At 62.3% G+C, this 23,788-nt stretch overlaps 1 protein-coding gene across 1 annotated transcript; it reads right to left on the bottom strand.

Annotated features, from left to right (window-relative positions):
* Positions 1 to 595: 595 nt before the first annotated feature.
* Positions 596 to 20,856, bottom strand: GLIS2 (GLIS family zinc finger 2). The gene is made up of 7 exons (XM_042240448.2): positions 20,779 to 20,856; positions 6,798 to 7,044; positions 5,760 to 5,932; positions 5,049 to 5,225; positions 4,838 to 4,971; positions 4,621 to 4,739; positions 596 to 3,329 (listed from the first exon to the last, which is right to left on the bottom strand). Exons 2-7 carry the CDS (start codon positions 6,967 to 6,969, stop codon positions 2,530 to 2,532), a joined length of 1,575 nt encoding a protein of 524 aa, XP_042096382.1. The 5' UTR covers positions 6,970 to 7,044; positions 20,779 to 20,856; the 3' UTR covers positions 596 to 2,529.
* Between the last annotated feature and the right edge of the window lie 2,932 nt (positions 20,857 to 23,788).

The raw sequence follows: 23,788 nt of genomic DNA, 5'->3' as shown, positions 1-23,788 counted from the left end.
TCCAGAGGCAGGCCTCTCTTCCTGCCAGCTGTGGGGCTGTGCAGGGAAGAGAGGCGGTGGTGTTCGCCCCCCCATGGTCTGGCCTCTGACACTTGGCAGGGCCAGGGCAGGCAACCAGTGGTCGCGCCATCACGCATCAGACGGATGGGCCACTCCCATGCTGCCCTCAGGTTGGCCCTGCTTGCCCCGCTGTGGACAGGGCCCCAGCTCTGCCACAGGCCTCCCTTTCCTGAGCTGGGTTGGGCGGTAGCCCCTCAGTAATCTGGGGAGTCAGCTCCAGGATACAGCTGAGGAAGAGGAGCCTTTGCCAGCCTGATGGCCCCGAGGAGGCCAGGGAGCCCGGCACCTCCCAGAGGCAAGATGCTCGTGGCGGGTGCGGCTGAACCCACGACATGTGTTCCAGAACCTTCCATCTCAGCACCTCCTGTCCCATCCAGCTCCCAGCAGCAGACAGAGAGCTTGTGGCACCCACAGGGTTGGAAGGAAACCCCAGAACAGGGCCTTGGCCTGGGTTGGGGACCCCAGAGCCAGGCATGGGCGGCCGGAGGTGGTCTCCCATGCGAGGCCCAGCTCCTGGCACATCTAAGACAAAGCATGTTTGTAACTCACTTTTATTTCATTTCTTTATAAACTTCCTCTCACATGGAGGAATATATTGTTATAGTCATTAGCTTATCTCTCTTTTCTTTTTTTAAACTCTATGCTAACAGCAATGGAGCCAAGAGGAGGAAAAACAAGCTACGATAGAAAGGCACTTAGAACCTGTTAGAATACTGATATCCTGGAATGTGCAACAGACCGACAACAACGACACGTACACCGGCCTCCTCGGGCCTGGTCTATCACCGAGTCACATGCTGAGCTAATGTCGCCTTCCTATGCCCTGTTCCTCTGCTCCTGGGGCTTGAGTCCAACCCCTCGCCCCAAAGGGGACTTAAGGCCTGGGGCCCTTCTTGGGGTGAGGGGCCTGGGTCCGGGGTGGGGCGCGAGGGAAGGAGACCAGCTCCCTCCTGCTCTGCTTGTGGCCCCTTCAAGGGGCAGAGCCAGCGCTGCGGGCCTGTCAGCGGGCTGGGTCAGGGTGACCCCTCTGGGATAGAAGGGCGGTCCAGGAAAGGGCGGGTGAGCAGAGAAGCAGCAGGGAGACCTCAGAGCTGCAGGGGCCCAAGGGTCCCCCTGCGGCCCCACAGCTCCCCCGTCCTGCAGCTGGGACGTGGAGAGTGTGGCCTAGGGCAGGGCCAAGGCCAGGACCCCCTAGACTGAAGCTGGGCCCCCGACGGGAGGAAGCACGAGGGCCCAGGGTGGGGCACGAGACAAGCTGCTGCCCCGTCAGGGCCTGGTGGGCAGAGCCTGGCCCCTGGGCTGGGGAGCAGCCTGGGCTACAGGGGCACGTGGAGGCCCCGTGCCCTGGGCTCCCCTGGTCCCTGGAGGGCAGGGGCTTAGTTCGGAGAAGCCAAAGGAAGCGGGCCACAGGGCCAGCTCTCCCCTCTGGCTTTCCCTGCCCCCACAGCCTCCGTGGCTGCCTCACTGCGCCTCATCCCTTGTTGAGCCCAGGTCCTTCATCATCTGTCCTTAGCCACTAGGACGCTCCCATGCCCAGCACCAGCCTGGAGCCCCCTCCTCTGCACCGGCTCTGCCTTGACGCCCCCAGAACAGAAGCCGTTGTCTTGGCCTGGGGTTGTCCCTAGCCAGCCTCCCCCATCCCCCGGTGTGCAGGGTCCCAGGCCAGGCCCAGCCCCGCCTGTTCCCTGAGCTGGGCACCTCTCCCGACTCAGGGCTCCCTGAAAGCAGAGGGATGCAGGGGCAGACGAGCGGCCAGCCAGCCCAGAGCAGGGACCCTCGCCTCGGGCAGCGCGTTGGCCACTGCAGACGGCACGCAGTGGGGGCAGCTGGTCAAGCGGGCCTCCCTCCCTCAGCCGGGAGGCGCCTTGTCATGGGAGGAGGTGGCTTCTTGCTGTGGCTTAGCTGCGGCCTGCGTCTGTCTTGCTCTCCCTCTGGAGGGTGGACCAGAGGGAGAGGGGTCAGGAGCCTCCAGAGCAGGGGCCCAGTGAGTAAGCAGGATGGGGTGGGACCTTGATCCCAGGGGGCTCCTCCCAGCTCACCACTGAAGCGGGTGGGAGGGAGTCTGGTGCCAGCGGGGAGGGCCAAAGCCACCCCCAGCCCCACCCCCACTGCTGGGTCAAGGCTGGCAAGTGGGCAAGGGAGAGAGGGTGACCTGCCCAGCTGGCCACGGGATGAGGGAGACAACCAGAGTGGGTGGGGGGCGGGCAGGCATGGGCCGGAGGTGAGCCAGGCCTCAGCTCTCAGGGGCACGGCTCTCCACTGGCTGGCAGACTTGTTTCCCCTCCTCAGGAGCCTGGGTGCCCACCATGCCCTTCTAGCACCATCCTTGCTGCCCAGGGTCGCCCCCAGGGCAGGAGGACATTATTGCTATTTCGCAGAAGAGTTTCTGTTCGTCGTCAGGGGCAGGCAGGCAGGCAGGGCTGGGAGCTGCTGACTGGGCTGCAGGTGGTCAGTGTCCACCGAGTGGGTTCAGTTCACCACGGCTGGTTTGAGCAGCACGGAGCCCGGTGGGATGACCACCCAGCCGGGGGCCAGCGCCTCTGGGCTGCTGGCGGCCGAGTTGACGCCCGTGGACAGGTCCAGCACAGTACCTGGCAGCAAAGGCAGGCCGTCGGGGCTCGGCCGGGAGCGGCTGCCCTCAGTCCTCTCGAGGGGGGTCTTGCGGCCCTCTGAGCTCAGGGCCCTGGCCGGCACAGCCCCACGCCCCTTCTCCCCCTCAGCCTTGCCGCCAGCGGAGCCAGCGAGGAGGGAGACCACGGGCAGGCCCAGTCCGCCGGCCCCAAAGGGCGAGGGCAGCAGCGGGTTCTTGGCCAGATTGAGGGGCAGGACGGGGCCGGGCAGCCCAGGGCCCATGCCCCCCGCACCCCCAGCGCCCCCGCCGTTGCCACAGGCCAGGGCGCTGAGGTCCAGGGGGCCGGGGGCCAGGGGCAGGGGCAGGCCGGGCAAGCCAGGGCCGCCGAAGAGGGCGGCGGGGTTGGGGATGATGATCTGCGCCCCGCTGACGTAGGGGCTGCCGTCGGGGGTGGGCAGTGGGGGCTTGGTGGGCGGGCGGAGCTGCAGGAGCTCGTGCTGCTCGTGGGACACAAAGTGGCCATGGGCCTTGATGTGCTTGCGCAGCGAGCTGGGGTCCGTGTAGCGCTTATGACAGCCAGGCATCTTGCAGTAGTAGGGCTTGTCCACGTAGTGGGTGCGCGTGTGCTTGAAGCGGTCACTGGAGTTGGAGTAGCGCTTGTTGCAGCCCTCATAGGGGCACACATACGGCTTCTCGCCTGCGGGGCGGGGCGGGGCCTGCATGAGGGTCTTCCGCAGGCCCAGGCCAGCCCCACCCACCCACTCACCCAGACAGAGACCTCTCCAAGACCACAGGCTGTCTGATTCCGGGCAGCCGTGTCCCCAGCACCTACGCAAGCTCTGACTCCAGTGGCCTGGCTGTATGTACCCTCAGCCTTGGGCCTGTGCTTCAGGCTGTGATGACAGTGACCCCTTTCACAAGTAATGACACATAGACCCTGCTGGTGCCTGGCTCACAGTGAGCGCACAGGGGTGCCCTTGACCCTGACTTGGCAGTGACTCCAGGCTTATACCAGTGCTTCCCTGGTGGCTCAGACAAAAGAGAATCTGCCTGCAATGCAGGAGACCAGGGGTTCAATCCCTGGGTCAGGAAGATCCCCCAGAGAAGGGCATGGCAACCCACTCCAGTATTCTTGTCTGGAAAAATCCCATGGACAGAGGAGCCCGGGGGTCCCAGAGTTGGCCACGACTGAGTGACTAACACTTTCACTTCACTTTCACCAGTGGCTCCAGATTTACTAAAGGGCTGTCCCCGCCGACCAGAGCTGGCCAGAACCCCACAAGGCTGTGAGCTTTTGAAAGTACCTCGAGTATAAAATATACACCAGAGGGACTCCCCTGGTGGTCCAGCGGTTAAGAACCAACCTTGCTATGCAGGGGACGTGGTTTTGATCCCTGGTCAGGGAACTAAGATTCCTACATGCCTCAGAGCAACTAAGCCTGTGTGCCACGACTACAGAGTCTGCACCGGCAACGAACGATCTCTCACGATGCAACCAAGACCTGAGGCAGTCAAATAAATAACATACACCCTGGAGTCTGCAGACTTTGTGGGAAAAGAATTTCAGTGTCCCATTGATGTTTTAATATTAAAATGATTGCATTTTGAATACACTGAGCTCAAGAAAATGTATCATTGTATTAATAACTCATCTCACCATGTATTTCTTTGTACTTTTTTTTTTTTCCGGTGAGGGTGATTAGGAAACTTAAGACTAGGCATGTGGCTCTGCCGGCCAGTGCTGGCCCTACTGTGCGTGCCGGGGTCCATGAGGGGCGAGCGGACACGCCACAGTCAGAGGGGGAATGAGTCGACAACCACACGGACACAGTGCCGAGCGCGACGCAGGAAGACGTGTCTGTGCCCCAAGAGCGGGTGGGGCGGGTCTCCCCCTAACAAGACAGGACACCCCCCAGCATGTGGTGCTTGGGAAGGGACGGCCACACAGTGGGGTGTGCGCCCGTCCCCTGGCTGCCGGGGGCCCTCACCTGTGTGTGACCGGTTGTGGATCTTCAGGTTCTCCAGGCGGGAGAAGCTCTTGCTGCAGGTGGGGCAGCGGTGCGGCTTCTCGTTGGTGTGGGTGCGAATGTGGATAAGCATCTTGTACCTGCTCCGGGGGGGAGGCGGGGGGGAAGGGGGGTGGGGAGCACGGCTCAGCCGCTGGACACTCGGGCCCCCCTTCCTGCCCCCTCGCCCCCCCCTCACCTGGCGTTGAAGCCGCGGCCGTGGCGGGCACAGCCCTCCCAGTGGCAGCAGTAGCCCGCGTCCTTCTCGGGCTTCACGTGGTAGTCGTTGACGTGGTCTACCAGGTCTTGGAGGAGCTCGAAGGGCTGGTTACACTGCGAGGCCAGGAACGTGCTGAGCCCGCGAGGGGGCCGCCCGCCCCGGACCCTGCCCCGCCCAGCTCCCCGCTCACCTTGGCCCAGCGACACACCAGCTGCTTGGGCAGGGGCAGCTCTGGCGAGAGGCACTTGTCCTTGGGGGTGGTGAGGAAGGAGGAAGCAGGCAGATGCAGGGCCCCCCCAGAGCCCAGCGGCAGGAAGAACTGGAAGGAGCTGGGGACACCGTCCAGGTAGCGCAGAGGCTGGAGGTCCTGGGGGAGGCAGGAGGCAGAGCAGGTCAGCAGCTGCCCGTGGGCCCGCTGGCCAAGACCCCTGCCTGCCTGGCCCATCTCCCTCTGTCCAGGGGCTGAGCAGTGCCCCACACGGGGCATGTCCCAGCCCCAACTTCTGGTACGTGTGCACAGGACCTCTGTGTAAAGAGTCTGTGCAGATGTAAGTTTAGAGGTCAGGCTGGTTGGGGACCCTAAACCCAGCGACCAGTGTCTCCACAAGAGAAAGAGGGAGATTTGGAGACACACACAGAGGACAGGCCACAACAGAGGCAGAGAGACTGGAGTGACGCGGCCACAAGGCAAGGAGCGCCTGGAGCTGCCAGAAGCCAGCAGCGGCCAGGGAAGAGCCCTCCAGAGCCTTGGGAGGGCACACAGCCCCATCAGCACGGTGATTCTGGACTTCAGCTTCCAGAATACACTTCTGCCACTTTAAACCACACAGTTTGTGGTCCTTTGTAACAGTGGGCCCAGGAGGTAAGTGCACCGTCTCGAGAACGCGCATCTCCCCCTTACCGGGCCGGTGGGCGCTGTTGGCAGGTCCCCGTTGCCCTGGCGCTCGGGGGACAGCGAGCTGCTGCCGTTGGGGGAGTCCAGCCCAGACGGCGGCGACAAGCTGAGGTCTACCAGGGGGGCTGCCGAAAAGCGTCCCTCCACCTTCTCGGGGAACTTGGGGTTCAGCAGGAAGCCTAGGACAAAGGCAGGATTTGGGGGTACTGGAGCCAGGAGTCCTGGCGGGCCAGGACTTCCCGCCCATGACTCCTCCACTGTGACTCGGAGCAGATGCCAGCCATGGCACCCCCATCCCCGGCCACCCCGGAACCCAGGAATCAGAGCCTCCACAGCCGAGAGGTGTGACGATTGCCACGGTGGGAGCCTGGCCATCAGTTAAGACAGGAAGTACTCATTCTTCAGATGGGGGTGGGCTGGCACACAGGGTAAGTAACTGAACAGGAACTTGAATCCAGGGCGCCTGGCTCCCATCACAATGTCAGGTAAGGACTTTACTCACTTTCCCCCCAGTCCTTTTCTGCCTCAGTGCCCCCTTCTGTAACATGAAAGGTTTGGGCTGGGTGGCCCAGCTCAGATATGGTAGATCCGGTTTTCAGGGTCCCCATTCAGAAATGGAGTGGAAGACCTGAGCTTCAAGTAACCCCCCCCACCCAGAGAAGCACCCGCTGGGCTTGATCCCCCGTCTGCCTGGTTGGCCGACCACACCACCTCAGAGCCCAGACACAGGGCCACAAGGCCTTCTGTTACTACCTGTGCATTCCCTGCTGCCCCTTAAAGCTCCCCCAAATCCACCCAGAGGCCTGTCTGTACTAGCTCTGCTGAGCCAGCTTCAGGAGCTGGGCTGGTCAGTCCCCTCCTCCCAGGGACAGTGATGAACATGCAGAGATGAACTGCTGGGAGGGTGGGTAGACAGTGTCGGGATGGGGGGCACCCTAAGTGAGGCTGTGAGGGGCTGCAGCTGCGTCCAGGTGAGCCCATCAGGGGACATTTTTCCTATCACCAGGGCTCCGAGATCGCTGCTCTGCCCCGGGCGTGCAGTACCTGACGGCGGGGAGCCCGGGGAGCCAGGTGTGGGGCTGTCGTCCGCCAGACCGAGTTCCCTGTGCAGGGCTCGGTGCCGGGCTGCGCTCAGCGTCCTCTCCCGCTTCTCTCTCGCCGCTCGGAGCTTGGTGATGCTCAGCTTCAGGTCAAGCGGCTCGTCCAAGGAGTGCATGGTGCTGGGGGCTGGGGGGTGGAAGCGGCGGTGGCAGGCAGCGAGGGGTTCTGGAGCTGGTATTCAGGCAGGAACCTGAGAGCGAGCAAGAGCTGTGCTGTGACACTGGGACTCCAGACTCATCCTCAGGCTGCACTCACTACAGCCCAAAGGAGCGGAGAGGCAGTGTGCACAGGGCAGTGTGAAAGCTGTCTCCCGGGCACAGAGACCCTCTCGGTGGCCCCGGACAGCAGGTATATCAGACACAGACAACCACCGACCTGGATCTAATGCACTCATCTCCCGTGAGGCTTTCTGGGAAGCAAAGCTCACAGGGTCCAAGCCTGCCATGAACCGAGCTTTAGGGACGGCCTCAAGCTGCAGAGCTAGGCAGTTGCACAGCCTTCAGATTCAAGGCCAGATCTTCTCCCTGGAACTGGCCGGGCAAGTCCCAAAGGTCATTTCTGACTGGGTGGGAGGTGATGCCTGGGACACATGCCTGATTTGAGCCAGAAGACCCAGAACCAGGCCAGAAGGGCAATGAGTGTCCTCCCAGATAGCCCTCAAAGGGCCTAGCTACTGACCACTGGGCCAACCACTCTAGGCAGCCCCCTAGGAAACTCCAAGAGAATGAGGCCCAGAGCCTGTCCCAGGCAAGCCTTGCAAAGCACAGCCTGGTCCCTAGGGTTGGGCGGACAGACAGGTGGCCTTGCGTTCCAGGGCGGAGGGCCCCACCAGCTGGGGAGCCAGAGGCTCTGGGCTACCACCAGGGGGCAGCTGGGGACTATGGCCCAGCCACGGCCAGGATAGGGAAAAGTGATCAGCTGTCTAGTGGTTAGTAAAACACATACATACATAATTTTTTTAATAGTGATGATACTCTTATTTTGATTGGTACATTTTCACCACTTTCTTAGAATTTCTCAACGGCATAACATTCTTCACGTAAAAAAACCCCAAGAACAAGGTCAACTCTTCATTCCAAATTCCAACATCATTTTTCATGGCAGCAAACTTCACATGCTGGGAAATGCTGTTTCCTTGTGTTTGTTCATTGAGATGATTGCATCCTGACAATCTATCTGCCAAAGAAGATAATCCCTGCCATTCACCAACTCCAGCTCTTCACAATTTTATACAGAACATTCCCAAGACCACCACATGGTAAAAGACTTTGTATATTTCACTAGTATGTGTGCTTGCTGAGCTGCCTGGAGCTTTCCACAGAGCAGGATGGGGACCCATGTTCCCAGTCATCTTCTCCAGGACAAGCCCTGAGGCAACGCTAAACCAGCCTTGCCCCAGCTCCAAGCATCCTCTCATCCATCTCCCAGACAAGACCCTGTGTGCCCACAGGTCACAAAGTCCTCACTTAGGGCCCTCTGCTTCTGAGGACACATCCCAAGACCCCAGCACATGGCAAAACAAAGCTGGAGTCTGAGCCTGGGGAGGGGGCTGCATTATCACAGTATTGGTAGTTGCACTTGGCCTTGGGACCGAAATCTGTGACTTGACTTGTTCCCCCATCAGGTGGGAGCTGGCAGATCTGTCTGGATGAACCCGCATGCAGGGCATGCATAGGTCAGGAGTTCTCAGTGACACTGGGGGCTGGGACCACACTGCCACCTTGTCCCCTTAGGAGCTCCAGTCCTAGACAGGCAGGTGGGTGGGTGACAGTGATCAATGGACCTGGGCCGCTCCACTCTTCTTCTGTCTGGGCAGGGAGCTGCCCTCTGCCTGACCCACCCCTCAGTGATGTCTGTCTGTCTGTGTGTCTGCTTGTCCCTCCACCTGTTTATTTTTAGACACAGGCCCAGTCCAACCTCCCTGAAGCTCCTCTGTGCTGGGAGCCTGGAAAGGGAGGAAGGAAGTAAATATTTATGCTGATTAAGAATTCAGGAGCCAGGAAGGGCTGGTGGCCTGGTCCCTCAGCTGGCCTAGGGCCACAGGCCTCCCCACAGCCTGTCCCCCGCCCCCCACCCGATCTCTTGGAGGAGACCACAAGGGCAGGATGGTTTGGGAACTGGGAATTCAGACTGACACTGACTCTCAATGGCAACACTGCTCAAGTAACGTCCTTTGGCACCTGCCTACTGCACCCCACCCCACCCCAGGTCCCTGCCAGAGGGGAACCAGGGAGACACCATGGGTCACCGCATTTCGGAGACTTGCAGGAGACACTGCCTCAAGCTCAGAAAGGAGGACCCCAAAAGGAGTTAGTCTCCCAGGGTGAGGCTGGGACTCCAGCACCAACTGAATCAGCAGACCCAGTCCCTAGAGACCCCACCCTAAGCCCCCTACTTCCTGCTACTGGTCCTGCCCTGGGAACAGGGGTTCATTCTGATAGAGCCAGAGCAAAGCCAGGAGACCAAAACTGGTCACTCCTAGAAAAGGAAGAAGGATCAGCCCCCAGAACCCACAGCTCCCAGCACTCCCCTACCCCAGGCTGTCCCCATCCATCCAGGGGTAAGACGCCTGTGACCCTCCTTCCTGCTTTGACCATGATCAACCTGGAAGTGTCCCCTTTCACCCCCCACAGGCAGGGGGGTGGCCAGTTCTGGGCTCGGGCTCTGCTCTTTGTTCCCGGGTTGGATGAAGGGGGGCAGGCGAGAGCTAGTGTCACCTCTCTTGGGCCTCAGAGGCCCTGAGCGGGACGTTACCCGCGCCAGAACCCCGGGACTGGCGCGGCAATCACCCCCCTGGAGGCCGGCTAGCCAGCCATCACCCGATTGATTTTCGGGGGTGGGCGGGTGGACATGCGGTGTTTGTTTTCCGGATAAGGGCAGGGACCCGCCTCGCCGAGAGCAGAGGCAAGTTTCTTAGGCAGCGCGGAGCCCAGAGAGGGCCGGTGCCCAGCGGGTGCCACACGGAGCCTGGCTGCAGAAGCCCCAGCCCAATTTCCCGCTAGTCGCGAGGTGACCCCACAAGCGCCCTGCTACCGCGGGGTTGCGCGATTCCCTGATCGCTGGAGGGGGCGGTTAGGGAGGCGGCGCCGAGGTGGCCGCGCGGCCGGGCGCCGCTGCTCCAGCTGCGAAAGGAACTAATTAGGGCGGAGGGAGCGGGAGGAAGCGGCGCGGGGCGGGAGCGCGCGGGGACCACCGGGGCGGCGGGGGCGGGGCGGGGTCACCCCGAGGGTGGGCCGCGCTGGCCCTCGGGGGGCCGGCCCCCGCCCCGCCGCGCCCGCCGGCCTGGCGCAGACAATGGCCGCTATTGTGCGCCCGCCTGCCGCGCGCAGACGGCCCCCAGCTGCAGCTCCCGCAGCGGCCGGCCGGCCCTACCTGGCGGCGCGGCCTGCCCCCGGCCGAGGGGCGGGACGAGCGCGCGGCGGGGCCGGCCCCTGGGGAAACTGAGACCCGGGGGAGGCCCCGCCTCCGCCAGGTCCCGCGGCGAGGGGCGGAGCGCGGACCCTAAAGAGGGTGGGGGCGCGGTGTCTTTATCTACCACGTTCCCACCATGTGCCGGGAGCCATCTGTGTGCCCCGGACCCTCTAAAGCCGCTTCTGCTGAGCACAGATGAGGAAACTGAGGCTCAAGGTCACCAGGCCAATAAGAGCCGCTGGCAGGAATCTGTCCTGGAGAAAGCCCCTCGTCACTGCTTGGGAGGGGCCCGCTGGCTGCCCCGCAGCCGGGAGAAGTGCGGGTGTGGATGCAGGCGTTGAGCTCGGCACACCCCACTGAGAGGCACGCGGGGTCTCCTTGCCAAAAAGAGGATAGGACCCGCTGTAAGATGGCCCCCACCGTCCCGCCCACCCCACAGCTGCGAGGAGCCAGGTGAGTGGAAGCCAAGATAGCAGTGTCCTCAGGCAACAAGAGGCACACCCCTTATTCCCAGGTGATGGGGGTGTAGGGTGTGGGGGCGTAGTCCTGACTCTGCCCTTTGGTCAGCCATGACCTGTCCAACCTAGGACTTGGGGACAAGGGCCCAGGAGGCAGTTCTCAAAAGTCCACGTGGCTTTCTTGCTATGGAATGAAAGCAGAAGCAAGTCCCTGGCTTCCCCTGTGCCCATCAGCTCCCACCTGCTCAGAGGATTCCCCTTGCGTCTGGTACAGGGACCAAAACCATCAGCACATAGGTCCTATGGGGGGAAGCTGAGGGCCAGGAAGGGACAGCGCTCGCCCACATTGCACAAGTGGGTGGCAAGCCTGGGACTGGAAGCCGAGGACAAATATCACCACCATCCCCCAGCTGTTGATAGTCGGGCAATGTACCAGCACCTGTTTAAGTCAGGTGCGGTTTCATCCCCATTTTACAGATGCAAAAACTGAAGCTCAGGGAAATGAACTGTCCCGGGTCACACAGCTTGTCTCTAGCAGAGCCGAGTTTCAAGCCCAGGTGAACCCAGAAGCCATGTTCACCCATCGGTACCCCAGGGGACCCTGGATGTGGGAAGGGGCAGGCAAAGGAGCTCTGGCTTCCCACCCCTGCCTTGCCCATGGGTTTGTGGGAGCTGCGTGCCGAACCCCGGAGGGGCAGCAAGCAGTGAGTGGGCGCTGGAGGGGCCGACTGTTGGGGGGCCCACAGGAAGGCTTGGAGAGCTGAGGGCAGACGTGCTGCCAAAGCAAACAGCCCCACAGCCCCGCATTCCTGGGAACCGCTGCTGCACCCTGCTCTGGCCAAGGGCTCCGCCCTCCTCAGATGCCCAGCGTCGGGAGCTGAAGGCAGGGGCAGGCTTCATCTCCTGGGACCCACTTCCTAAGCAGGCTGCAGAGCAGGGCTCCAGTATGGATCAGACCACCCAGTCTCCAATTTGGCTCTGCCATGTCCTGCCCACGTGAGTCAGGGCAAGTCACCTCCCAGTCTGGGTCTCATTGTCCTTATCTCTAAATTAAGATGACAATAATACTGCAGGGGATGGCACCCCACTCCAGTATTCCTGCCTGGGAAATCCCATGGACAGAGGAGCCTAGTGTGCCACATACAGTCCGTGGGGGTTGCAAAGAGTCAAACATGACTGAGCGACTAAACACACACACAATAGTGTAAGACACCCCCCTCCACTGGATTTTGGGGAGAAATCAATGATGCCCATCCAATGATTACTTTAGTGTTCCCCCCTGTTATATAATGTTCAGCACCTAGAACAGTGCTGGGCGCATAGTAGGTGCATAATTAAACTTGTAAATAAACTGTCACCAGCACTTGAGTCCCCCAAGTCTTTGGCCAGTTGGAGGGCTGTGAGGACAGAGGGGACCGGCCCTCCTGCTGTACCCACAGACCTAGAGTCTCGCCCTCACCTGGGAGTACCCCTGCTTCAGCTGAGGACACAACTAAACAAGCTTGCGCCCCGGAGAGGGAGGGCTGCAGGCCCTGCTGTCCCACAGGGTGGCCCCAGCTGGCCCCAGTGCGCTTCCAGAACCTGACTGCGTCAAAGAGAGAGCGCTGGGAGGTCCCGGACAGTCTCTGAGCAGCCTGGAAGAAACAGGCCTCCTCCCAGGACCCAGGGAGGGGCTTATCCTGAGGGCTTGCCCGTGCACGTCCCAGGAGAGGGCCCAGTGTGGGGCAGACAGTACTTCCGGGAAGAGTGTGGGGTTTCGCCTTTCCTGGGAACCTCCAGATGGGAAAGCAGACCCTGCCCTCACCCCAGAATGGGTGCTTAGCCAGCACACAGATTGGCGGGGGGGGGGGGGGCAGCTACTCCAGGTCCCCTGGAGGCTAGACCCTGCCCAAGTGGGAACCAATGGCCCCTAAGTGACACAGCCAGGGCCAAGCTCCCTGCTCAGCCATAAAGTCCTTGGGAAAGCTCCCAGCTGGGCAGCACCTGAGCAGAGGTGCAGGCTGGCAGCCCCCACTTGGGCATGTACCCAGAGTCACCTGGAACAGGGCAGGGCAACCCGCTCCAGTATTCCTACTTGGAGAATTCCATGGACAGAGGAGCCTAGCAGGTTACCGTCCATGGGGTCGCAGAGTCAGAAACACACATGCCCTTGCATGCCCTTGTGGCTCTTGCTAGTGGCTTATGGACCTTAGGGACCCAGAGTCTGGTTATCAGGTCCCAGTCTCCCAGCCACCCCTCTGCAACTTGGTTTCCTCATCAGGAACACAGGCACCATGGATAAGGTGCCAGCTCATGGGGCAAGCTTGCCTGGCACCTGGCACACAGGCGGTGCCAGCAACTGGTAGCCCTGAGGATTCTTGTTCCCAACCCTGGGCTGGGTTGGGGGGGGCCCCACACATTAACTCCAGGGTCACCCCAATGGGTCAGGCACCACTGCTGCTGGAAGGCCAGCAGCTGGCTCACCCACGCCCCTCCCCAGCTCCAGCTCCCTAGGATCCACACTTCCCTCCCCAGCGCCAGCAGGGTGACACCAGAATGGGGTGGGGGTGCAGTTCAAACACAGACAAACACACCCATCCAGCTCCAGGGCCCAGCCTGGCACAGAGGCCTCCCCTGGCCGGGTGGCTCCAGGCCCATCAAGGCGGGCCCCCGCCCCCTGCTGCCTGCCCGCCTGCAGCCACCTTTGCACAACTATGTCTGGTATTTTCCTGTCTGCCCAGCTTTGGGGGGAGGTGGTGCGTGGGGCTGTGAGCACTGCCCGCACCTGGGCCTGGGCCAGAGGGGAGCCCGCCAAGCAGCCCCCAAGCCCAGGGCCGGGGGGTGAGGGGGGGCACGGGTGGAGAGGGAAGGGCTGGGCCCTGGGCCGCCCAGATCCTGGGGAGGGTCCAGCAGCAGGGGAGCCAGACGGAGACACACACCCGGAGGCAAGGCTCAGGCAGGGCCCTGGACCCTGCCAGGCAGGGCCGCTCACAGTAGGCAGGCAGCACTGGGCGCTTGGCCAGTGCTCTCGAGGGCCTGCAGAGGCGTTGGCCAGCGTCCCGCAGGACATGGATGGGCACCCCTAGACACAGAGGTACACACATATGTGTCACACCTGTGCACGCGGGACATGGCAGGTAACCAGCGTCAGGGTCCTGGACTCTGGGGCTTGTGGGTGGGAGCAGGCGTGAGGCCCAGTCCCCACCGAAGAGGAAACACTGTGCTTCCCACACCGACCCTGGCTGCAGAACGGGCCCAGGAGTGCCTCCCGTGCCCCCACCCTCCCCCCACAGACTCGGGGTAGGGATCAGCCCACTGGGAACAGCATCCGCCAACTCACAGGGCAGGAGGCAGTCGGCAGGTCCTGGACTTCGCCCCTTCCCTGTGCCTCATTTACCAACTACTCAGTTATGCATTCCAACACCAGGCCCTCCACTTGGTCCTGGGGGCCCACAGATGAATGAGAATGAAGGTCACCCAGCCTGCACAGAGGTGAACAGTGTCAGGAGTGGGCTGCTAAGATCCACGTCGGCCACACAGACAGGGGCCAACAGGCTGGGGGCCTCAGGCGTTCGGCAGGCCAAGAATGGCCAGTGTGCCTCCTGTGCGCCATCTTTGTCCATCCTCAGGACCCTGGGAGTTAGGTGGTATCCTCTCCACTTTCCAGATGGGGAGACCAAGGCTCAGTGGTTCCACTATCTGCCAAAATCACAGAGCTTATCAATAGCACAGCTGGGATGCACCTCCAGGCTCCAAAGCCCACAGTCTGCACCCAACACGGCAGAGGCCTGGAGGTGTGGCCCCAACTGACCCACAGCAAGTCTCCCTGTCATTCAGCAACGGAGGAAGCCCAAGAGAAAGGCCAGGCCAGTGGGCAGTGACCTGGAGGGCACTGGGGAGCCACGGAGTACTCTATACAGAAGACTGCTGTCTTCCTTTCCAGCCCATCTTCTATCCCCAGACTCTCCCCTTCAGCACCTCCTTTCTCAGGATTCCGTGCCTCTTGCCAGCCTGATGCTCCCCCCTCGGGTGCTAGCTCCTGCCCCACAACCTTCCACACTTCCATATTCTCCTCCAGCTGCTACCCTCCTCTGACCTCCTCCAGCAAGTCTCCCCAGATTCACCCTCCCTGATCTTTGCCTTCTGCAGCCACATGTGGGCTGTTCTTCCAGGTGCCTCAGCGTTAAGCAAGGGGGGGTCTGTCTCTGTCCCCACAATGCTGAGGGCAGCCTCCCTAGCCTGCAGTGCCTTGTGCTGCCTGACGTAGGTGCCCTGGTCCAAGTCCTCACTAACACCACTCCTTCAACCAGAGGGAACTGGGCAGCAGTTGAAGTGCTGCTGGGGACTCAGACCCAGAGAACCAGGCCTGCTCCCAGTTTGATGTGGACAGGGCTCTGGGCTTCTGTTCCCCCATCAGTGAAAGGAGGGGGCCGGCTGAGAGTAGGACCAGAGCTTGAACTTCCCTCTAAGGGCACCATCATACCTGCCCTTCAGTTTTCTCGAATGCCTGGTACTGAGAGTTTGCTGAGGGGATGAATCCATTGGTGGCACCTACCAGCCGGATGAGGTGTAGAGGGGCTTAAGGCCCAAAAAGGGAAGGGCTTGCCCACAGAGGTTTGGGGCGAGAGACCCAGGAGCAGATCTGGGTGGTGAGGGTAAGGCGTAACCCTGGTGGGTTAAGATGACCAGAAGGGTCCAGTTCCCCCAGCTTCATCTCCTGCCACTGCCCCCACCCCCATCCTCCCAGCCTTAGCACAGAGCCTCCCCAGAACAGCTGGCTTAGACCAGGCCCAGCAGGGGCTCCACCATGAACTCTGGACTCCACCCCCACGCCCTCTTCCCAGCCACCCTGCCACGCCCCTGCTCCCACTCTGGGCAGGAAAGCAAGTCCAGAAGCCAGGGGCCATCTCTAAACCCAAAGGAAACACCCACTGGGTGGGGCCATGCCAGGCCTGGCCTGTTTCAGGCTCTTGGGGCCCAGGGCCCACGGAATCACTCAGGGTGTCCACTAGGTGTCCTGAACCGGGGATTTGGGGGCTCGGCCTGGAGGAGGAGATAGCCAGCAGCACTGGAGTGGGGAGCACTTTGAAGCAGGGCGGACAATGGGGAGCCCCACAGCCTTGTAGGGAGGGGGACATCACAGCTCTGGGTCAGTCAGCTTAGGAGTGTGATGATAGGGGTTGGGTGGCGGGTGGGGGGTCCTGGACACAGGAAGGAGTGGCCCTGGGGAGAACTGGCTCAGGCAGGCTGGGACTTGCCAGGCAGACCCAGGTGGACTGTGGGGGGAAGGGAGAGAGGCTTCCTCCAGATACAGCTGCCCCCACACTGTGCAGAGAACGGGGGGCAGCAGAGAAGCAGGAGGGGCTCTGGACTGAACTGACATTTCAGTCCGAGGCTCTGGCTCCCCTCTGGCCCTCTCTGACCCCAAGTGACCTTGGGCCAGGCCCTCAAATCTCCAAGCTTCAGTGTCCGCCTCCCACCTCCTTGCTGCCAGAGTCCCAGTGGAATGCTAGCCTGTGACCCTCAGTCAGCCAGGCAGGAACGTCTTCCTGGAGGCTCCCAGGGCTGAGTCAGGCAGCTCAGCAGTCTCCTGGGGCCTCCGCAGGTTCCCACCCGCCCTTGGCCGAGACTGGAGGAGAGGGGCCGGGGGCCGGGGGCCCGGGCTGAGCCCTTCTGCAGACAGCCATCTGCCCGGACTGGAGTTCTGTGCACACACGCAGGTCACACACCAGGCCCGCCCTGTGCAGAGGACTACCTGGCTGTCTAGCAGGAAGACAAAGGACCTTCGGAAGCTCCAGCCAACCACACCCCCCCCACATCGGTTATGTCCCTGGAAGAGTCTCAGCTCCCGCCACCCATCCCCCACCAGGGGCACGTGGAACAGATGGAAGCCCTCCCCCATTAGAATCACCTCCCATCTCTGTGCCCTGGAGGCCCCTCCCCACCTGGCTACCAGTTAACCAGACCCTCCATCCATGGGGGGGGGGGCGGGGGGCGGAGAGCCAGAGCTCCCTGCCCCTCAAGGTGCCCAGAGCCAGGGCCTCTACTCGGCCCAACCTGAGGAAGCTTGAAGAGACATGTCCCAGGCAGAAGGCAGGTCAGACCCCAGGAGGGGGGCTGCTGGGAGCTCCCTGGGAGGGGTCCCACAGCCCCAGAGCTGGAATGGGAAAGAGGACCAGGATCCCCTGTAGCCCTGGGCCCGGGCCTCGGCTCCCCCATGGAGAAGTCTGGAGCTAAGGCCAGGAGGATCAGTGCCAGGGAAAGGATGGAGGCCTGGGGCCCAGTGAACGCAGCTGCTAGGGCCAGCTCGGGCTCCTCTCTTGTGCCAGGCTGGGAAAATGGCCACCAGACCCCACCGCCACCTTCCAGAGCCATGGCAGACCCAGGAACTCAGGCCCAGATGCCCATCAGCCCTCCTCCATCCTGTGCCTCAGTTTCTACCAAATAGGGATCAGTGGGTCTCTCTCAAGAAGCTCATGTAGCAATTTCAGGTGACGGGTGTCAACGCTTGTGATGGCCACTGGCAGGCATCCTGCGGATCTTCTCAGGGAGCTGTTTGAGGTGTCCCCCACTGCTGCTCTATCGTCTGACCCACTTCACCTCCCCATCCTCACCCCCACCCCAGGGACCTTACGCTGGTATTTTTACTAGTTGAAGAGACAGCAGGGGTTTGTAGGGCCAAGTTGGAGCCTGGAGAGAAATCTAGGTCTACTCTAGACAGTGCCACTACATAAGACACCCCCCGACCCAAGTAAGTCCTTTCCTGTCCAGGTGTCAGGGTCACCTCCAACTGTGGCTGATGAGCAAAGCTCGAGTGGTCCTGGTTGAAAGTGCAGGTCCCTGCCCCCAGAGTGGGGCTGAGGCAGCCACCTGGGAAACCTCGGGGGCAGCTGTGTCTCAAGGGCCTTGCAAAAGCTGTGATCTCTCCCACCCAGGGCTGTCCCTGGCATTCTCAGAGAGCTCAGCCCCCAGACTCATGTCTGGGCTGCGGCCCATCTCTAGGACCCTTTCACAAGCCCAGTTGGGAGAGATCAGCATCTTTTGGCTGGCCCCAGAGACCCCCCTCACCAGCCATGGACACCTCCCATCTCTGAAAAGGGTGCTTATCGAGATGAAGGGAGGACCAGCCAGCATCTTCCAGGGGTCACCCCTCTGGCCTCACTGTGAAATGTAAAATAACAATAACCCAACAGAGGAAGACCCAGCCCCACTGTGCCCAGCTCAGGGCCTCTCCACTGCAATCTGAATTTCCCACTTGGGTAAGGGGCCTCCTCTGCCTGGGACATGGAACCTGGGGAGGCGTAGGGCACTGGAGACAGCCCCCACCACCAGTGTGCCTCTCAGCACTGGGATGCGGGGACCCACCCCATATGCCTCCCAGAGAGCTCAACTACACGCCCCAGTCCCACATCTGGTCCCCCCGGCCACAGCTGTCACCAACCCCGCCCATCCTGGGATTGCCCCAAACTCTGCCTGGCACCCATCCCCGCCCTCTCGCCCAAGTGGGAAACTCAGATGCCAGGCGAGCCTAGCCCGGGTAGATGGAAACGCGCATGGGAAAACGTTGTCAGGAAAAACACATTCTTCCTTTTGTACCGCAGCTCAGACCCTAGGAGGATTAGGTGGTCGATGACACTCCCACCACCTGGGCCAAGGCCAGGCCAAGAAAGGAGGGAAGAGGGATCCACAGGGTGGGACTGAGAGGGGTCCAGGCCCTCTGACACGCCCCAGGGAGGGGCCCTGGCAGAGCTCTGTCTTCCCCAGGCCAGGGTGCACCGTCGCCCTGTCACCCTCGGCAGGCGGGCGCTCCCAGCAAGGCGGGGAGCCCAAGCAGGAGAAGACATCGCTGTGGCTACCCATTTGCAGTTGGGCTTTTCAGAAACAACAAAAGCTTTGGGGGGGGATGGGGGGGTGGGACTCAGTTCACACGATTGTTTAAAATGAGGTTTCTGGATGTCTGTGGCATTCAGTTATTCATCCTGGCTCCACCCACGGATAACTGAGAGTTGGCTTTTGTTGGCCTTAGCCCCCCTCTCGGCAGCCCCCCACCCCCAGGTCTTCTCGTGGACTCTGCAGTTCCGTAAGATCACCTTGTACAACCCTTTGGTTTTACAGATAAGGAAACTGAGACCCAGAAAGGGGAAGAGCCTGGCTTGGCCAAGGACCCCTGGGAGTTGGTGGCGCAGCCAGAAGTCAAATCCAGGACGTCAGACTCCCAGGCCAGGGGCTTTTCCCACTCACCCTCCAGGCTGTGGCCCAGTTCCAGTGAATCCCCCAAAGCCACTGACCCCAAAAGCAGTGGTGCCTGGAACTGGGGTGACTCACTGTCTGGCTTCCTGGGGCACCTCCTCCCCACCAGTGAGGGAGAGACTGGCAGGTGTCCCTGTGTAGAGAGCCAGGAGCAGGGAGAGGGCCCCCCCCGCCCCCCAGAGGTCCTACACCAGGGTCACTTAGGGGCCGAAGAGCCCCAGCTGGAGGGATTTAACGTCAAAGGTCAAAGGTCACAGACAGGGAAGGGCGGGCAGGCATAGGGGTCGGAGGGTCAGCGCTAATGGCAGCTCCGGAAAGGAGGGGGAGGGGAAGTAGCTAAGGAAAACAGGGCTGCTCCCAAGGGGTCCTCAACTCCCATAAATGGTGCCCAAGCCCCTGGCACTGTCTCCAGCTCAGATGACAGCAGACGGGGCCAAGCCAAGCTGGGCTGGAGCTCAGAAAGGGGTGTCCCTGGGAGGAGGGTCCCCAGGTGCAGCCCTTCCCCCAGTGCGGGCCAGAGCCAGCTGGGAGGCCCAGCCTGGGCCCAGAGGGGAGAAGAAGGAGCAAAGGGGAGGCAGAGGTCGTGGAGAGGATGTGTGAGTGGGGCTGGAACAGATGTGGTGGGTGGGCACACTGAATCCCCTTCCCCGAGCTTCTTCCAAAGCTGCCAGTGAAGCCCCACTCTCCCTCCTGAATGCCAGAACCAGGCATGCTGGATCTTCACATGGCCGCCTCCAAGGACCACAGCTCAGGCCCTGTCCCTGGCCCAGACCAAGAACCATGGGAGCCCAGGCCTTGGCCAGGTCCCCAGCTGGCCTGGCTGCCCCCTCAGTGTCAAGCGCTCCCTCCAGAGCCAAGATCCTGGGCTGTGATGGCTGGGGGCCCAGGGCTCCTCCCAGGATCCCTTCCCGCTTCCCAGGCCCCAGGGTAGGGCTGGGCAGCTCCCTGCAACCATCCCTGCCCAGGGTGGCCAGCCAGGCAGGCCCTCCTGGACAGGCCTACGGGCGGCAAGCTGCTCTGCTGTGGCCTGAGTACCCGGCTGGGCAGGGCAGTGTGCCAAGGCCTCCAGGTGCCAGCCTGGATTCCAGCCCCATCCCAGGGGGCCTGCGGGGAAGCAGGGCGCAGGCATCTCCCTCCTTCGGGATGCACCTGCCTCGCCCCCTCCTCCCGCCCCCTCCGGACCCTCCCTCAGGCGGGCTGGAAACCCCTGCCCTCCCTACTCAGCCCGGCCCTCCTGCGTGCACGCGGACAGCAGGGGGTAACAAGTGCTGGACAGGACGCCAGCTCCCAGTCCTGACCCCCGGCCCGAGGGAGGCCGGAGCGAGCCAGGGGCAGCAGGGGGAGGCTTCCCTAGACCCGGGAGGAGACACCTCTCAGCTCCCGTCCTAGAAACAGCCCCGCCGTGGGAAGGGGCGGCTGCCCGGCTGCCCCAGACAACTTCGTGCCCGGCCTTGGGGTGGGGGGTCCCTTTCACCCCGCAGCGCGCCCCCCGCCGCGGCCGCCCAACTTCCCTGCCGAAGTTTGCTCCCTCCTGGGGCCCGGCCGCGGCTCTGCCCAGCCTCCGGACGGACGGAGGTAAGGAGGGAGGAGAGAGCGCGACGGAGGGACGCGGCCGGGGGAGCCGGCGAGGGAGGGAGCGCGCGAGCCAGCGAGGGAGCGAGCGCTGGGGCCCCGGCGAGGGCTCACAATGGCCCGGGGCGAGGCGCGGACTCGCGGGGGAGGCGACCCCCGGGTCCCGCAGCCCCCGCCGACAGGCCAGCCCCTCCCGCCGGTCCCCTTCCCCACGGCGCGATGCCCGGGGGGGGGGGCGGGGGGGCGCTTCTTACCTCGGCGGCGGGGGGCGGTCGGGCTCCCGGCTGCGGGCTCCGGCGGTCGGGGGCGGCGGGGGAGCGAGCGGGGGAGGGGGCCGGGCGGGCGGGGGCCGGGGCGCGAGGCTCACGGGGTGCGGGCTCCCCTGGCACGGCCGCCCGGCGCCCGGCCGCTCCGCCACATCTGCAGCTCCGGCAGGGAAGGTGGCCGCGGCGGCCGGGCCGTGCGGGGATGTCTTAGAGAGGGAGGGAGGAGGGAGCCGGGAGGAGGGACCGGCGGGCCGCGGAGGAGGGAGAGGAGGAGGGGCGCGGGGGGCGGCCTCCCCCCCGCCTCCCTCCCCCGCTGCTTCCCTCCCAGCAAACCCCTCTCGCCGCCGCGGCCCCAGGCCCGGGGCGCCAGCTGCCAGGCGGGGCGTGCGCGTCGGGGGGAGGGGGCGGCCGGGAGCCGGCGCTGGGCCGGGGGAGGGGCGGAGGGGAGGAAGGGAGGGTGGCGCGGCCCCGGGGAGCGGGAACCGGGAGGGAGGGGGCGCCGGGCCGCGGCCGGGCCGCGCGCGCGTCCTCTTCTGCCCCATCCTCGGGTCCCCCCCCCCCGCGGCCCCGCCCCCGGCCCGAGGGCAGCGCTAGGACACGGCCTGGGAGGTGGCCTGGGGGTGGCTGGCGGGCGGGCGGGGTGGTTGGCGGGGAGGGACGTCCCGCCCTCGGGGAAGCCCGGAGAGGGGGCGGCGCGCGGAGGAGGACCGGCGGGAGGGCGTGTGGGCCCAGAGGAAAAGACCCAAAGACCGGGAAGATGGAGGAGGTCGCGGCGGCCGAGGGGGCGGGGGGCCCTCGTCTGCCTCCCGCGGGGTCACCTTGGCCAGGCCCCCAGCGGCCCGGGGCGGCGGGGAGGGCGGCGGCAGTGCCTCTCCGCGGGCCCTGATTTCTCCGCCCAGCCCAGTTCCAGGAACGCGCGGGCAGCGCCCGGCGGGCAGAGGCCGGGGCGCCGGATTTGGGGCGGCGCAAGCGAGGGTTCGAGGCTGGTCTCAGCCCCTCCTTCCCGTCCGACGTCTGGCTGCTGGTCCTCGCCTTGTCCTCGGCCTCAGTTTCCTTCTCGGTGGAATAGGAAGGAGTCCCCACCGCGGTCTTGGTGCCAGCAGTTGGGGACAACCTGCATCATCAGCGCGAGCGCCTGCGAGGGTGGTTGATCGCGCCTGAACCCTCAGCGCCCAGCGCGATGCGGACGGTTAAGAAGTGCAAGTAGTGAGAAATCAGCTGCAGCAGGCTAAGTTGATTTCCACCTCCTGAGATTGAATCCCAGACTCGAATTCTTTAAGTGTGTTTTGTTTGGGTCAACCCGGAGACCCCGCCTAATTATCTTCTTGCTGTCAGGTGGCAAATCTTGGTTCAAAAACAAACCCTCCTGGTGTTGGCCAGCGCTGCCAATTGGCCTTGAGGAGTCCGGGAGAGGAAAGCCATGCACTCTAAGCGAAGCGTCTTGATTCTGGGTGTAATTCTGCCTTCATTCGTGCACTTGGTGCCCGGCCAGAACCTGAGAGGAGCAGGTCTTCATCACTCAGCGTCCTCAGTGCCTGGCACCATGCTCCCGCACATAGTAGATGCTCAGGATATGTTTCTGGGATGGACACAGAGCAGGTGCTCATTCCATCTTAAGTGGTCAGGTAGGTATAGTAGTGCTCACGACTGTTGGGTGAATGGGCACATGATTGGTGCTGTGAGCTGTTATGTGGGCAGGCAGTAAACGCTCATTACATTTCCAGCAAACGGATACATAATAGGTTGCATAAATGGACAAGTAATACGTACTCATGACTGTTGCATGAACAGACAAGAGGCTGTTGGGTGATACATGAAAGGCCAGTAGGCCCGCACCATTTGGAGGTGACCTTCCCTGTTCCCACCCCACCCCAGTTTCCCTGTGTGAATAATGTGGAGTGAGGCCGGGTTAAACATTAGCCGGCAGATGGTCCGGAGGGAAGGCCAGCTTCGGGACCTAGCACCTGCTAGGAGGGGGCTGTTAAGGGCCGATGCTCTGGGTTCTGGGTCCTCGGACCAGCCAGTGCATGGGGAGGGGGAGGGGCCAAGGGCCACAGAGCGCCCCCTTCCTGCCTCCTGGATTTGGCCCTCAGGGGGCCCTGCAGCCTGGGGCCTCACTTTGTTCCAGTTGGCCCTGCAGGCTCCAGCTGCGAGGGAATGCAGGTATATCCTAAAAGGTACACAAGGGGCTAGTTTTAAATCTGTTAAAACTGCTTATGGAAGGCTTACAGGATGCCAGTGACAGTGGGGACAGATAGTAAACAATCCCAGCCATCCTTGCCCTTCTGGGTCTCACAGTTCAGCTGCAACTGATTCAAGTGAAATCCACAGGTCTCCACACTATGAGGGGACCTGACCACAAGAAACCTTAACCTGTGAGGACCTTTCTCATTTGTTTTTCTGCTCCCCTGTGTTTTCATGGACAAGCACGTTGCTCCCAGTGAGAACTCTGACTTAGGATTCCCACATTTGGATGGTAAATAATAGTATCTCCTTTCTGAGGTTGTTATGGAAATTAAATGAGGTATATTCTCAATACACATTAGCAATCACTACTAGGAATCAAGAGGCTTCCCAGATGGCATTAGTAGTAAAGGACTTGCCTACCAATGCAGGAGACATAAGAGACACAGGTTTGATCCCTGGGTCAGGAAGATCCTCGGGAGGGGAGGGTGAGGGAACAGCAACCCACTCCAGTATTCATGCCTGGAGAATCCCATGGACAGAGCCCTGGCAGGCTACAGTCTGTAGGGTCACAGAAGTCCGACATGACCGAAGCAACTTGGCACATATGTACACCCACAGCAGGTAGCATTAAGCCTGACCCACTGCTTTTCAATTCCAGGACCCAGTTGGTGTCCCCTTCGCTGCAGACAAACCCCTAAATTTGGCACCTGCAAACCCAACAAGAATGAGGAACTCTATATAGTTTTGGTGGAGTCAACCCAACCAGAAACCCTCAATTCCCAGCCAGACCAGTTCTTTCTCTGAATGAGAT

The sequence above is a fragment of the Ovis aries genome, chromosome 24, assembly GCF_016772045.2.
Source record: "Ovis aries strain OAR_USU_Benz2616 breed Rambouillet chromosome 24, ARS-UI_Ramb_v3.0, whole genome shotgun sequence".
Lineage (NCBI taxonomy): Eukaryota > Metazoa > Chordata > Mammalia > Artiodactyla > Bovidae > Ovis > Ovis aries.
The sequence above is the reverse complement of the archived record's forward strand: the minus strand, read 5'-3'. Positions and strand labels throughout refer to the sequence as shown.

Excerpts from the sequence above, each read along its gene's own strand:
- GLIS2 (XM_042240448.2), bottom strand. The coding sequence starts at position 6,969 with ATGCACTCCTTGGACGAGCCGCTTGACCTGAAGCTGAGCATCACCAAG. Across the intron at positions 5,226-5,759 it reads CAACAGCGCCCACCGGCCCG|GACCTCCAGCCTCTGCGCTA; the intron begins GTAAGGGGGAGA and ends TGCCTCCCCCAG. Across the intron at positions 4,972-5,048 it reads TGGTGTGTCGCTGGGCCAAG|TGTAACCAGCCCTTCGAGCT; the intron begins GTGAGCGGGGAG and ends CTGGCCTCGCAG.